Genomic DNA, 16,346 nt, shown 5'->3' with positions numbered 1-16,346 from the left:
ATATAACGGTAGGTATATCTATTTAAAATCGGTCGGGATAGGATGCGAAGGCAGGCGTCCAACTCGGCCCCCAGAGGGCAGAGCTGCGGTCCTCCACAAAACCAGGTCTGGGTACGTCCAACTCGGCCGTAATGTCGGTTGTTACATTTGTACCTGACGCTGATCCACCTTACAGCGGGATTTTCTGTTTTAAAGGGTGGTTTTTCGTGATTTAAAAAAAAGTGGGGGTGGTACGGTAATGCTGGCCCGAGATTCGGATTCAGGACATCAAAGTACATATAATTTGGGTCTTATAGTTGGTTACCACATTTGTACCTGACGCTGATCCACTTTACAGCGGGATTTTCTGTTTTAAAGGGTGGTTTTTCGTGATTAAAAAAAAAGTGGAGGTGGTACGGTAATGCTGGCCCGAGATTTGGATTCAGGACATCAAAGTACATATAATTTGGGTCTTACAGTTGGTTGGCCACATTTGTACCTAACGCTGACCCACCTTATATTGAGATTTTTCGTTTTCAATGGTGGTTTTTCGCGATTTAAAAAAAATTGGTGTGGTGGGGGTCAATTTTGACCCCGGATTTGGATTCAGCACGTCAAAATACATAAGAAATGATGGGTTTAGTCTTTGGTACAGACCACTTTTTTTTTGTGTGCCTGTGTAATTATATATAATCTATGTGGATAAATGCTTTCTTTATATAATTTGTATATAAATTATAAGAACTCATATATGGACTTCTGTTTCCGGCGCTATCGTGAGTTACACGTGTGTGAGTGACTGGGCGAAAATCAAGCAAGGAAAAGTGTGATAGGATATGTGAAACAGCAGCGAGTGGGTGAGAGAGAGAAGTGGAGGAATGAGAGAGCGTGTGTGAGTGGACACAGGTCAAAGGGAGAGAATAGGGTTAGGTACAGGACAAGGAAAGTGGCGTAAGGGCAACGGTCAGGCAGGTAGGCACGGAATAAATCAGAAGAGAGAGGCAAAGGGTATAGGCAGGGACGTCACGGCGACACGCGTGAGGGTATAGACTAGTATAGATATAGAAGGGAAAAAACGGTTAACACATTGAGGCATGGAATAGCTGGAGAGATAGATATCGCCAAGGGAAAATGACGGAGGAAAAAGGAAAAGCGGCAAGATTGATAGAATTAGAGGGAGGAGAATAGGGGAGAGGGAGAGGGGAGAGAAGAGGAAGTACCTACAGGCAACGTGGATTTAATAAAAAGAAAGAGAGAGGCGATAGAAAGAGGGGAAACAGAAGAATGGGCCTTCAGCAGAAGCAAGAAAGTGCAAAGATCGCCGCAAAAAGAAGGCAAGGAAATTATAGAAGACGAAAGAAGCTGGATAGAAGAGATAAAGAATGAGGTAAAAGTTGAGATGAGAGAAGGGATAAAGGAGATGAAGGAGATTATAAGGAAACAGGGGAGGGAATTTAGACAAGAGATGGAAGTCTTAAAAAGAATCATGAAAGAGAGAGAAAGAAATGGATAAAAAAAAGATGAGATGGAAGAGAGAATAATGGAAATGGAGAAAACGCTATTAAAAATAAAAGAGGGGGGAATAGGAAAAGAAGACGTAAAAGAGAAGGAATTGGAAAGAAAGCTAAAAAAGATAGACAAGAAATTAGAAATGAGAGAGAGAGAGAGAGAGAGAGAGAGAGAGAGAGAGAGAGAGAGAGAGAGAGAGAGAGAGAGAGAGAGAGAGAGAGAGAGAGAGAGAGAGAGAGAGAAAAGAAAGAAGAAAAAACATAGTTGTGAGAGGAAATAGGAACGAAATAGAAAAAAAGATTAAAGAAATTCTAAAGGTGATAGGAATAGAGGCGGAAGTAAGCTGTAAGAGATTGAAGATGGCGGAGAGGGAGGTGTAAGAATGACAGTAATAGGACTACATGGACTGGAACAGAAAAGAAGATTCATGATGGAGAGAAGAAGATTAAGAGAAAGAGGGATAAGAATAGACGATGACCTGACATGGAAGGAGAGGAAGATGAGATGGAAGATGGAATTTAGAAGACATTGCAAGACAGAAGAGTGGAAATGGTAAGAGAGTAAGGGTAGGATATGGAAAAATTCAAATAGAAGAAAAATGGTGGAAATGGTGGAAAAAGTGAAAGAGAAGATCCTAAGCTAATACAGATGGAGAGTGCAGATACCGACTAGGAAGAACAAAAAAGAAGAGCGAGTGGAGGCATGTTATTAGGAATACGGAAAGGAATAGAAGAGGTAAATGAAGAAAGAAGGTTGGAAGAGAAAGAAAAAAAATCAAATGTAAGATAAGAATAGGAGAGGAAATTTGGAGAATAATAGGATTATATGTAAATAATGGTATAGACAGGAAACTAGAAGGCTTGAAGGATAGGACGGAAAAGGGGGAAAAGGGAGTAAGAACTATAATAGAGGGAGATTTTAATGCTAGAACGGGTGAGGAAGGAGGTTGGAAAGAAGAGGACGAGGGAAGATTGGAAGGAAGGAGGAGAAGATCAAAAGACAAGAAAATAAATAAAGACGGTAGAAGGTTATTGGAATATATAGAAGAAAAAGGATGGATGATATTAAATAGAGGCGTGAAAGGAGATGAGGAAGGTGAATTTACATACACAGGAGGGAAAGGCGAGACAGTTATAGATTACGTTATAGGAGAGGGAGGTTAGAGAAAAAGTGGAAAGACTGGAAGTAGGAGAAAGAGTAGACTCAGACCATCATCCACTAATAGTATGCGTGAGAGGTAAGCTGAGTAAGCTTAAGAAAAAGCAGAGACGAAGAGAGGGAGAAAGAATAAGAAGAAGAGGAGCGTGGAAGGAAGAAATTAATTCAAAGAGAGGTTAGGGAGAATAGAAGGGGGAAAATGGGAACTACAAAAAGAGATAGAAGTAGGAATGTCGAGGATAAGAAAAGTAATAGAAAAGAATGAAAATGAGAATGGGAGAATGGCTAACAAGAACAGAAGAGAGTGGTAGAATGAAGAATGCAGGGAGAGAAAGAGAGAAGTAAGGAGAGAACTGAGAAAATGGAGGAGAGATATTCAAGGTCAAACTAATGACACCATCTTATGTGCCCCTTGAAACCGTACAACTTTTGTCTGAAACATTTTTGCTGAAAATGCTTTGTTGAAAAATTATCAAGGTGCGTTTTTTAAAATGGGACACCCTGTATAATGATATATGGACCCATATCTAATTTTATATAAAGTACCAAATTTCATGTATAATCACATATAATCATATATATTTATATATAATTTATATATATATATATATATATATATATATATATATATAATTATATATAATCTTTTTTTTCGGGTTTACAAAAGTTACAAATCCTATCTAAATACATGGTCCATATATGGACTTCGCATGTGGACCTTTGATTGCGTATAAAGCTGGATCTAATCAATCAAATCTTAAATAATTATATATAAAATAGGGGTGGAAAAGACTGAAGAATATAATAGAATTATGAATAGTCCGATATCTCAAAATTGGCGGAAGTTAGAGCAACCACCACAAACATTTCTCAAAAAATTCAAAATTTTATTAAAAAAGAATCTTTTTACCAATTATCGCCAAATTCAATACCAACCTTCTTTTAATGATACTCTATATAAAATTACATGTATAACTTATACATGTAACTTTTTAAGCAAAAATTGGTAACTCCTTCACCGATTCTCACCAAATTCAATACTTTCCTTAAATGATATTCTATCCATCAAATAACTTACACATTTTTTAAGCAGAAATCGGTAATCTCTTCACCGATCCTCACCAAATTCAATAACAATCTTCCCTTAATTCCCTTAATCCTTTAAATAACTTAGGATAGACCGAGGCGAGTCGGATCAATATAAGTTTTAAGACAGTTTTCGTTAGTGGTTAGGTTAGAAAGGTACTTTATTATCCCAAAGAAGTTTAAAAGGGCGTTTTGTAGGGACGTACCCAACCCTGTACATCCAATTTACAATAATTTACATACAATTAAATACATATAATTTATTATAGACATATTCCTCTTTAATCCTTTTCGCTGTCTCGTTTTCCTTGGTCCTCCTTCGTTGAATTGTTGGATCCTCCCTCTTCCTTTCCCATTTTCCTCCCTCCTCTATCTCGTCTCATTTTTTCTATTGCTTTCAATTCCTCTCCCTCTCCCTTTTCTCCCAGTAGTCTCCCCACCACATCCTGCCACCCCTCTCCTTCCCACTCCTCTCATCTCGTACATTCCTCCCATATATGTTCCCATGTCTCCACTTCCCTCCCATATCCTGCATTTTTTATCCTCCTCTTTTCCCCAGTATAGTCCCTCTCTCACTTCGTTACCAAGTCTAAATCTTGCAACCCTGCTCCATCTTGCTTAATCCCATCCCTTCTTTAGATAGTCCGGAATCCCGTTCTTCCTTATACTCTTATACCACCTATTGTAATTTGATCCCATGATCTTTTCCATCCTTTCTTGTTTCTCCTTCCATTTCTCTTTCCTCTTCAATGCTTCCTTTTCTAACTCCTCCTCCCCTTCCACTTCTACCCCAATTTCTTCTAGATAGTCCTTTCTCTCCTGCTCCCATCTTCTTATTATCCTTTTCCTCTTCCATCTTTCTTTCATTTCTTCCAAACATTTTCTCACTATTTCTCCTTTTTTGCCTTCTTCCAGTTTTCTTTCGAACTTCCATGCTCTGTTACTTGCTCTAGCTCTCATCTTTTCCCTTTCTATTTCATCTCTAACTATATATCCTGGCGTCCTCCAATTTAATCCAAGTATCCATCTGAGATATCTCTCATGAATACCTTCTACCTCCCTCCTTTCCTTCCATCCCCATATTTCTGCCCCGTATCCCATCACCGTTCATATCAGAGTGTCATATAGCCATACCCTTCTTTTGCAGTCCTTTTTCCACATTCTTTTCCCTATCCCCCACACTTCTTTTCCCTATCCCCCACCCTTCTCTCATTACTATTGCTGCCTTCCTTCTTCTCTCTCTGATATGCGCTTCCTGTCCTCCATTTTTCTTCAACGTATACCCCAGGTATTTGAACTCATTGACCTCCTCTAACTTCTTCCCCTTCCATCTCCAGTCATATTTCTTCTTCCTTCCTCCTCCCTTTCTAAACCTCATTATCTTTGTCTTCTCTATACTCAATGTTAAACCTTTCCCGTTTAAACATCCCTCTAACCTGCTTATCATGTCCTGCTTATCATGTCCTGCTTATCATGTTGACCTAATGTCCTGTTCCTCCTCCGCCAACAGTGCTATATCATCTGCATACATTAGCGTGTATGTCTTCTCACCTCTTAATCTTATGCCTCCCCATCCGCCCTTTTTCATGTAATCCTCTATGTCTGCGATTAATAAGTTAAACAATATTGGGCTTAGCGGGCATCCTTGTCTCAAGCCCTTCGCCGTCCAAAATTGTCCTCCACTCTCTTCTCTCTTTCCCACTCTGCTCTTTGTTTCTCTCAATACCTCCTCTACCCTGTCTATCAGCCCTTGTCTCACTCCTTTCTCTCTCATTGCCTTGCTTAGTACTTTTTTATCCACTGAGTCAAATGCCGCCTTCAAATCCACAAACAATAGTCATCTTTCCTTTCTCTTTTCCTAGTTGTCTATTCACCAAGTAATTTAACGCGAATATTTGATCCATTGTCCCCATTCCTTTTCTAAATCCTGCTTGGTTATCGGGGATCAATTTCTTCATTTCTACCTCCTTCTTTATCCTTTCCGCTAATATCGCCGTGTAAATTTTGTAAATCGAGGACATGATCGTTATCCCTCTATAGTCCTTCTCCTAACCTCTCGTCCTTCTCCTTTCTTCACTATTGAGATTATCTCACCTTCCTTCCATTGCTCCGGCCAGCCTTCCCCCCTCCAGACCCGTTTGCATATCTCCCATATCCATTTCACCATTTCTTCTCCTCCAAATTTCCACGCCTTGTTCGGTATCCCGTCATTGCTTATTGCTTTTCCTGTTTTCAGTTTCTTTATTACCATTCTTACCTCCTCCAGTTCTATCTCTTCCTCTTCTTGTCTGCCCTCTCCTCCTTCCCCTTTCACCACCCTGTTCTCCACTCCACCTATTAATTCCATGAAAAATTCCACTCCTCCGGTTTTATCTCTTCGTTTATCCTCTTCCTTCTCTTCCTCACCCTGCCTATCAAATCCCATACCTTTCCTTCCGTTCTCGCTTCCCCTATCTCTCTAATCATTCTTTCTTTCTCCTCCTTTTTCTTTCTTTCGCATATTTTCATATACTCCCTCTTTCCTTTTCTGTATCTTTTCGCCTCTCCCTTTCCTTTTCTTCATTTTCTTAGTTCTCTCCTCATTCCCCTCTTTCTCTCCCTGCATTCCTCATCCCACCACCCTCTTCTGTTCTTGTTAACCCCTCTTTCATTCTCTTTTTCATTCTCCTCTATTACTCTTCTTATCTTCAGCGTTCCTTCCTTTATCTCCTCTTGCAGCTCTCTTTATCCTCTAATCATACCTAGCTTTTCCCTAAATTGTGTTCTTCCCTCTTCGGTCCATATCCCTCTTCTTCTCATTCTTTCCGCTACTCTCCTTCTCTGCTTTCTTTTTGGGCTACCTCTCACCCAGAGTATTAATGGGTGATGGTCTGAGTCTACCCTTTCTCCTACTTGCAATCCTTCTACTCTTTCTCTGATCTCCTTGTCCCCTATTACGTAGTCTATAACTGTCTCACCTTTCCCTCCTGTGTATGTAAATTCTCCCTCCTTATCCCCCTTCATGCCTCTGTTTAGTATCATCCATCCTCTTTCCTCGATAAATTCCAGTAGTTTCCTACCATCCTTATTTACCTTTTTGTCTTTAGATTTTCTCTCTCTTTCCTCCCCTCTTCCCTCGACTTCCTCTTCCCATCCTCCCTCCTCTCCTGTTCTCGCATTAAAGTCACCACCTACTATGGTCCTTACTCCTTTTTCCCCCTTCTCCGTCCACTCCTTCGAACTTTCTAACTTCTTGTCTATATCGTTGTTTACATAAATTCCTATTATTCTCCATATTTCCTCTCCTATTCTTACCTTACCTTCGATTTTTTCTTCTTCCTCTACCATCTCCCTTTTTTCCTTTACCTCCTCTACGCTTTTCCTTATTCATAATAGCATTCTTCCGCACGCTCTACCTTTCCTGTTCTTTCTGGTCGCTAACTGTACTCTCCACTTATATTCTCTTGGTAGCTTCTCTTTCTCTTTCTCCCATCCTTTGTCATCCAACCATGTCTCCATCATTACATCCCATTCCTTTATCCTCTCCCAGAAGTCCTTATCCTTGTTTTTTATACCTGCTACGTTCCAGAAAGCCACGCACTCTTCGTCTCTTCCCCCCTCTGCCATTTCCTTCCTCTTCCTCTTCATATCCCTCGGCCCCCACCCCTATATCGTTTCCTCCAACGACTTTCTCTTCCCCCTCCTTTGTACCTTCTTCTCCCATTCCAATCTCTTCGGTAGCGTTCCGCCTTTCCTGTATTTTCTTAATCCCTTCCTGTCTTCCTATCTGTGTGCTTCATGTGTGCTTTATCTGTGTGTCTTCCTATCAGTGTACAATTTACTGCTTTAAATGTTGTGTTTTGGTAAAGCAGCGACTTTTTCGCAAAATAAAGTATTCTCTGCTTTAACAAAAAGACTTCAATTTATCAACAATTTACTGCTTTAAATGTTGTATTTTGGTAAAGCAGCAACTTTCTCGCGAAATAAAGTATTCTCTGCTTTAAAAAAAGACGTTTATATTAGTCGTTTATGCCTTCCAAAACTCAAAATAGCTGCTATATTTTTCAAACTTTTTTTGTTTATAACTTTTTAATAAACAATGACCGACGGCTAAAACCTTTTGAAGGTCACTCAGTAAGGTGACCTTCACAACATATGTCAAGGTCAAGGTCATCGGAGAGGACGTCGCTATTATGCATAATTACCTCTCCACTAGTTGAGAAATGGCTCCATTTTTCAACTAGTGGAGAAATGGATCGTTTTGCTCACTCAAAACAAGCGCGAAAAGCGGCCCATTTCACGCTCGCGTTAGGAAAACAATATTTTCTTTGGTCTTTATTTCTATCCTTATTTTTTTATATATAATTCTTTAAAATTTGGTTGATTAGACCTAGCTTTATATGCGATCAAAGATCCATATACGAAGTTTATGAAAACAAAGCTTCCTCTATGAGGAAGCAAAAAGGCATGTTAAATCGATACTCGTATCTCTCGAAGTCTTTTCGAAAGTCTCGAAGTTTATTGTTGACTTTTTTTTGCGATGCTGATTGGTTCTCTCGCTGCGCTAACTTCGTGAGCGGCTGTCATAGCATAATTTTGACAGTTGTGTATATCTGTTGCTAAATAGCGCGCGCGTAGCGCGCGTTTGTGATGTCTAGTCATCATTACTATCTTATCTAAAAAATCTAAATAAGTATCTAAAAAAGGCATGTAAAGTCGATACTCGAATCTATCGAAGTTTATTGTTGTCGCTTGCCAATTGGTTCTCTCGCTGCGCTTACTTCAGAGTAGCTGTCATCGTATATTTTGACAGTTGTGTGTAATGTTAAAGCTAAATAGCGAGCGCAAAGCGCGCGTCTGTGATGTCTAGTGTAATCTAAATAATAGGTGAAATAATATTAATCTTGCAAAATAATACTAAACAAAGCTAAGTCGAGACTTTGTTATGTTCGCGTTAGGTCGTTTGATCTAGAATAGACTTTACATCATTAAACTTGTTATGAGAAAAGCCACAAACACTTTATAAAACTGATTTTATTTTAAAAAATTAAATTTATCTCGAAATTGCATTAAATCTATGGTTCGATATTAAATATTTTTATGTAAAAAAATCTGTCTTTTTTAATACTATTTAATCTCTAAAGAGTACCGGTAATATTCGAGTAAGTATATTAATCAGAACGGAAATATTCTGCATATGTCACATAATTAAGTACGTATTATTAAATATTGAAGATATATACATATAAATGTAAGTACCTATACATATATGCGCCACACTTTTTTGCCACTATTATTACTATTATTATTATCAGTTTCTACATTTTTATATCTCATAAAAATATACAAGATATATATAAACATACAAAACGTATTATCATATAGAGAGACTACATACTTGTTTCTGCTTATATTTAATAGCTAGTTTAAGCCGGTCCAAGGTCTGCCTTTCTCCAGGGTCCCAATTCTCGCCAGTAGGATTGTAGTTTAACATTACTTCCAATTCGTAAGACGTGCGCGCGTGGTCCAATAAGGAGGTCGCAAATTGCTGCGTTTGTTCCCGCATCTCCTGGATGTAGAATTATATTTAAGACAGACGAATATGTACATTTGTGTATTTGAGAGAACTTAATGCTAGATTAAGCTTGTTGAATTTGATTGTTTTCTTGATTTAGTGTTTTTGAAAAATAATGCATGAATGGAGTTAGCAATGGGATTAAATATCTTATAAGTAAGTTCAAATCTGTAGATTATAGTTTCAAACTCTCTATGACCATTTCGAAAAATAAAAGCAGTATGTTCAAGTAGACTAGAACTTTGACCAAATGGATTCGAATTCTCTATGATTTTCTCGAAAAACAAAAATGGTACTTTCACGTAAGACTTCCAGATAGCACATGTGTGTGTTAGTTTCTATACCTTTCTTAAACATATATAATTGCATTTAAGAAACATTATCATCAATGTCATTGTTGTCGTCTCGGTGTCCCTTTATAAATCGACATTTCAATATTTGTATACACCCTTACATTTCCCAATACCCTTCACACCCTTACAGACTTTTACTCACGCCATTTACCTGACCACCCCCACCCACCCCAAACATCTAAATGTACCCCGACACGTCCCATCATAATCCAACACAACCTTATCAATTAAATTATATGTGCATTATATTATAAATAAATATAGAACTTATGAATCTGTATATTGTTAATTGTTTATAATTATGTTTTATTTCATATTACATAAAATTAACACACACACACACACACACACACACGCACACGCACACGCGCACGCGCACGCGCACGCCCACGCGCACGCACACGCACACGCACACGCACACGCACACGCACACGCACACGCACACGCACACGCACACGCACACGCACACGCACACGGACATTTCTTTTTAATGCAATTTTCCTACGTTTTAGAACATTCTAAACACATTGACATCGAAAACTAAAAAAACAACATCTGTTCAGCCGTTAGGAGAGACTGGGGCTAAATGGCTTCAGGGATATTGCTGCAGGGCTGTACTTTTTTTCAGTACTTATCTTGAGAGGAATAGTGAATACAAAATCGTGAAATAGTTCTTTTAGAACATAGATATTTTCCCCCGAGTTTCATTAAAATCAAAATAATATTACAGTTAAAAAAATAAAAAAAACTGATTTAGTAGTAGCAATAAAGAAAATTTTTGAGCCTCTCGAAATTTTGTATCAATATTTTCCATTGATAAAGTTTCTTTCAAGTGTATAATATATCGTTTCGGGTAATAAATGCAATTTTCATTCATAAAAAGATTAAAATAGAGCATATGAACAATTAGGATAAGGTTGATTCATAATTCAGGTTAGCACCGTGGTAGTTGGACGCACAGTTTGTATAGTCTGCACAGTTAGTACAGTCTGTCACTGTACTAACACAAGTTCAACACAAGTTAATAGCCGTACATATCTAAAGCCGTCTAATAGCCGTACATATTCAAAGAAAACGCAGTGGAAGTGTCATAACATCTCCGTTACCGCTAATTAAACCTTTCGTGTACTTTTTCGTGTGTTCCGTTAAAAATTTATATGCAAAGAGCATCGGCAAGCCCCCTGCAAAAAATGCCCGTTTTCGGTACCTTGATTTTTGAAACTTTTTTTATGCCAAATGGTTACTTATGATGACCCAATAATCCCTGCAAAATTTTAAGAGGAGCATACGCCCCGTTTAAGAAATATAGGGGGTCAAAGTTGATCATTTCCAATCAAAAAATATAGCAGCTTCACATTTATACTCCAATAATAATGTCCAAAAAATTCAGCCGAAATGGTTCTTTTAAGATTTTTGGCTGCTGATTACAAATCTGAAGTCAGATTTTAAAAATTCAAAATGGCGGATTCAATATGGCGGACGAATTTTTCTTAAATTCATTGGATTCACTTGAAACTCGTTACTCGGGGGTTTTTGGGGTCGCTGATTACGAAATTGAAGTCAGTTTAGAGAAATTCAAAATGGCGGATCCAATATGGCGGACTGATTTTTTCAAAATTCATCGGATTTACTTGAAACTCGTTACTCGGGGGTTTTTGGGGTCGCTGATCACGAATCTAACGGTGAACTAACTTTTAACCAACACTAAATCTTCTTTGTCACTACATTAAATCTACATAGAACCTATTTTGTCCTACAATGGACCTATTTTTCCTTACATTGGACCTATATTCTACCTAGGAGCGGTGAGCATCGAGCGGACTGAGTCTCGTTTTAAACAGTTCGGCCTAGAGTTACAAAACCCTGAAAACAAAAGACGATCAGCAGATCATCATTTCATTAACATTCTATTGTGTTGAGGTGGCCGCCCTGGACGGTCTGCACGATAGCAGCGCTCGGAACGACAGCGCTCGAGACGGCAACGCATACGCCATCTAATTTCATTTGCCTTCGTTGGTTGGATTATTACAACTTGCCTTTGCTGGCTGGATTATGCATTACATCTTGCCTTCGTTGGTTGGATTATTACAACTTGCCTTTGCTGGCTGGATTGTCGATTACATCTTGCCTTTGCTGGCTGGATTATGCATTACATCTTGCCTTCGTTGGTTGGATTATTACAACTTGCCTTTGCTGGCTGGATTGTCGATTACATCTTGCCTTTGCTGGCTGGATTATGCATTACATCTTGCCTTCGTTGGTTGGATTATTACATCTTGCCTTTGTTGGATATATTGGATCCGCCATTTTGAATTTTTAAAATCTGACTTCAGATTCGTAATCAGCGACCCCCAAAACCCCCGAGTAACGAGTTTCAAGTGAATCCGATGAATTTAAGAAAAATCAGTCCGCCATATTGGATCCGCCATTTTGAATTTTTAAAATCTGACTTCAGATTCGCAATCAGCGACCCCCAAAACCCCCGAGTAACGAGTTTCAAGTGAATCCGATGAATTTAAGAAAAATCAGTCCGCCATATTGGATCCGCCATTTTGAATTTTTAAAATCTGACTTCAGATTCGTAATCAGCAGCCAAAAATCTTAAAAGAACCATTTTGGCTGAATTTTTTGGACATTATTATTGGAGTATAAATGTGAAGCTGCTATATTTTTTGATTGGAAATGGTCAACTTTGACCCCCTATATTTCTTAAACGGGGCGTATGCTCCTCTTAAAATTTTGCAGGGATTATTGGGTCATCATAAGTAACCATTTGGCATAAAAAAAGTTTCAAAAATCGAGGTACCGAAAACGGGCATTTTTTGCCGATGCTCTTTAGTGCCGCAAATGTGAACGATGACAGAGAAAATAACAGACTTGTATCAAGTATCAAATTTGTATACATCAAGAGTACACGCGCAGCGCAAGACCGCCGTGACTCTTTTTTTTTATTTACGCGAACGTATGAGTTACAAGTATGTACCCGAGATTTTGAGATCTCAATAACAAGTGAACGGATCAAGTTCTAAGTAGGCTTGATCGATAGCTTGGGTTTGAATTATGTAATAAAAGTATTTTTTCCGCTACGTGCCCTACGAGCAGAGGTATTGCGACGCAAAGTCTGAAATGTTAAATTTTACAATTAAGAAACGCCGTCGTCGTCGTCGTCGTCGTCGCCGTACGTACGGTTGCTTTTGCATCGATAGATGGCGTTTTTGAGATACCTCGAGTGTTTGAAAAAAGACAGCATATATGTACGTGTGCGTCGTGTGCGTGTACGCTCAGTGCAGACAGAGTGTTCAGCGTTCTGTCAGTCAGTTATAACCTAGAAATATATATCGTGCAACACTGGTCTCTTATCGTTAAATACCGATCGTTTAATTCCGAATTTCGTTCGCGTCATGCAAGGATCGAAGTGTCACGATATTAAGATGGGCGTTACAAGAAGCGAAATATCAGCGGGTCGGATTTATCTAGTGTAGTGACAGTCGTGACCGTCGTGACAGATAGTGATCATCAATATATATTGATCGCAGGGATTTCGAGGAGATCTTTAAGAAGGATCGAGAAGATCTTTAAGAAGGAAAGTGTATCCAAAATTGCACATGTATGTATGTAGTACGTATATGCTGTATTGTAAATTGTAAAAGTTGAAGAGAACGAGAAAGTGATTTGTAGCGCAATTTGTATTGTAGTGTCACGTTCTGTCTGTTGTTCGTTCGTTTTTTGGTCAATGCATTTAAGCAATTTACCAGGGATTTGAACAAGTCGTGTGAAAGTTATTATTATTATTATTATTATCGCTCGGGGCCGAAAAGATATCGGAGTCTATAAGTTTCGTAACGAGGATCACTTTTATCTATCTGATTGTAATTAGGATAATCAATGTCGAAGTCGACAGGAATAGGTTTAAATGGTGCGTTTTCTAGTTGTTGCAATTCCTGGAGGATCTTGATTAGAAGTAATAGCTTATTGTTTGATCTGGAACCTAATTTGTTTGATTTGAACTTGTCTACCTCCCTTTTTCGTAATTTAGCCTGAGTTCTCAAAAATAAATTTTAAAGCTCGATCGCCACACTCTTCGTCAGCGCTCAAAGCCAAATCGCCACACTCTTCGTCAGCGTAAAGGCCAAATTCACTTTCGAGAATTAATAACGATTATTACGATTTCTAAGAATCTGCAACCCCGTAATGGTCACGCCTTTCGGCAGCGAAAGTACCAGTTTGCCATACTCTTCGTCAGCGCCCAGGACAGATCGCCACGCTCTTTGTCAGCGAAAACTGTGAGTCGAAACTCAGGAGTGATTGATTAAGAATTTTAATACGAGATGAGATCCCAGATTTCAAGCTTATTCCCTTTTTCAAACTTATCTTACCTTTATTCTTTAGATCTTAGTACTTAGTACAAACTGAGTTATGCGTGAAGCGCGGTCTTAAAGTATAAGAGTACAGGGATTAAGTCCCAGAATCGAGCGCAAATGCTTGGACTTGAACGTATAGTCGAATGTCGGAAAGTGACTGTCTGGAATTGAATAAGAGTTAGAAAAATGATTTAAGTAACAGAGCCGAAGTCTAAAACTATGTGACTAACAAAGCCGAAGCCAAAAACGATGTGTCGCTCCGCGGCGTTCTCCGCCCTTTTTATACCCGAAAATAGCCAGAACTCCCTGCACGAGATTCTCACCACTTCCTACGTGTCTTAAGGGGGGAGGTTTTCTAGAAGTTTCTAGAAACGTAGTTTTTTTGAGCTCCATCTGGTTCCCAGCCTACCAACGGCCGTCCGATAACCGTAGGATAAAACAAACATTTGTATTGACCTGAGCGTTCGCTCGGAATTCCGAGCTAGCGTGCGTCGTCTAAAAAGCGTTCAAAAATTTCAACGTGTGTTGTCCGAAATTTTAGGATAAAATTTCCGTACGTAACAGTAGGCAATTATGCTAATTAGTTGAATCGAGTACATTATTATTCATTATTATGATAGACGTTGATTTTATACCATGGTGTCTGGAAATATTAATTATTCACGAAATTAGCAATAACAAAATAAATTTTGGTAAATATATATATTATATAATAGTACCCTCTTCTCGATCAATTTCCTTTAAAATTTACAAATTTTGTGTATTTTGTGTAGTAAAAAAAGATTCTGAGAACGGGGGGGGGGAAATTATCGCTCATGTTCTGTTTGTTTCTAATTAATACTTAAGATGACGATGTCAGTAAGTAAAGAAATAATAATTGAAACGATAATTTATGGATATATATTTTGCTTCTTATTTCAATTAGATCATATTATGTTATTTACAACTTCAATATAGTTGTTCGATATATTATATTCAGTAAAACAAATTAATAACAGTCTTTGCTTACAGTTCAAGATGTAATTGGTAATACAAATACATGGCTCTTTATTTGAAAAATGTTTTGAGACGAAAATTTAAAGGATCACAATTAAAGCAGACAACAGTTTGTGCTTTTGGTTACAGTAGAGAATACCCTGTATTTACGCTTTCTACTATTCTCTGCTTTAACATACATAGATTGTAATTTTAAAATATATAATTGAATAAGGTTGTAAATAACATATGATTTAATAGTAAGAAGCGAAATGTATATTCATAAATTATTATTTCTTTACTTACCGACATTGTAATATTTTAAGTATTAATTATAAACAAACCGAACATGAGCAACAATTTTCCTTCTGAGAATCTTTTTTACTACCCAAAATACACAAAATTTGAAAATTTCAAAGGAATCAGAGAGCGTGCCGTTATTCTACATATTTACCTAAAGTTTTATTAAATTAGCAAATTATAATAATTAGTTACAAAAAATTACTAATTACGTAAAAATTAATAATATTTAGGTAGAAGTGAATTACGCATTACTTAAAAAATTGGTAATTTGTCAGAGAAAAATTTCTAGTTAGGTACGTGAAAATTAGTATTTATGCAAAAATAAATTAATCTTTTTTTACAAATTGATAAATTAGTAGAAATAAATTCTGTATTAAAATAATTAATTCTTTTTTTTAGTCGTACACTCTTGACAGAGTGGTCGTGGTTATGAACTGCATACCGATTCCGCCGCAGCTCTTGCAATTTGCCTCCATCTGTCTCTATTTGTGGCACTGCGAGAACATTCTGTGATAGAGCATTTTGTTGTAGATTTTATGAGATCAGTCCATCTAGTCGGGGATCGGCCGCGCGAGCGTTTGCCATCTACTCGGCCCTGTACTACTAGGCGCTCTATGGAGTCCTCATTACGTGTGATGTGTCCGAAGTACTTCAAGACCCGTAGCCGAACGATCGACGAGAGCCTATGCTGTATGTTAAGCTCTTTTAATATGGAGGCGTTGGTACGTCGTTCGGCCCATTTTATTCTCAGGAGGCGTCGCCAGCACCACATTTCTAAGGCGTCTATTTTTCTGCGGTCTTTTTGTCGAATCGTCCATGTTTCAGCTCCGTATAGGAAGATGGGAAGTACAAGACACTTCATTAGGCGAATTTTTGTGTTTTTGGTTATCTTTCGGTCTTTCCAGATTTTTGTGAGTTTGTCAATTGCCGACCTGGTCATGGCACAGCGTCTCTTAATCTCTTCCTCGCATTCTCCTTTGTTAGTGATGGTGGAGCTAAAGTAGGTATAGCTGTGTACAACCTCACAATTGGCTATACTTCTAACATCAGGTCTGTTATCAGCCATCC

The 16,346-nt window shown here is 38.2% G+C and overlaps 1 protein-coding gene across 1 annotated transcript in view; it reads right to left on the bottom strand.

Annotated features, from left to right (window-relative positions):
* Positions 1–16,346, bottom strand: part of Trp (transient receptor potential) — a 210,959-nt gene that overhangs the window by 103,170 nt on the left and 91,443 nt on the right. The window contains exon 7 of the mRNA XM_071786771.1: positions 9,110–9,280. Coding sequence (XP_071642872.1) covers positions 9,110–9,280 — 171 coding nt within the window. The remainder of the gene's footprint in view (positions 1–9,109; positions 9,281–16,346) is intronic.

The sequence above is a fragment of the Temnothorax longispinosus genome, chromosome 8 (genome assembly GCF_030848805.1).
Source record: "Temnothorax longispinosus isolate EJ_2023e chromosome 8, Tlon_JGU_v1, whole genome shotgun sequence".
NCBI lineage: Eukaryota > Metazoa > Arthropoda > Insecta > Hymenoptera > Formicidae > Temnothorax > Temnothorax longispinosus.
Note: the sequence above shows the minus strand (reverse complement) of the source record. Positions and strands in the feature narration are given on the sequence as shown.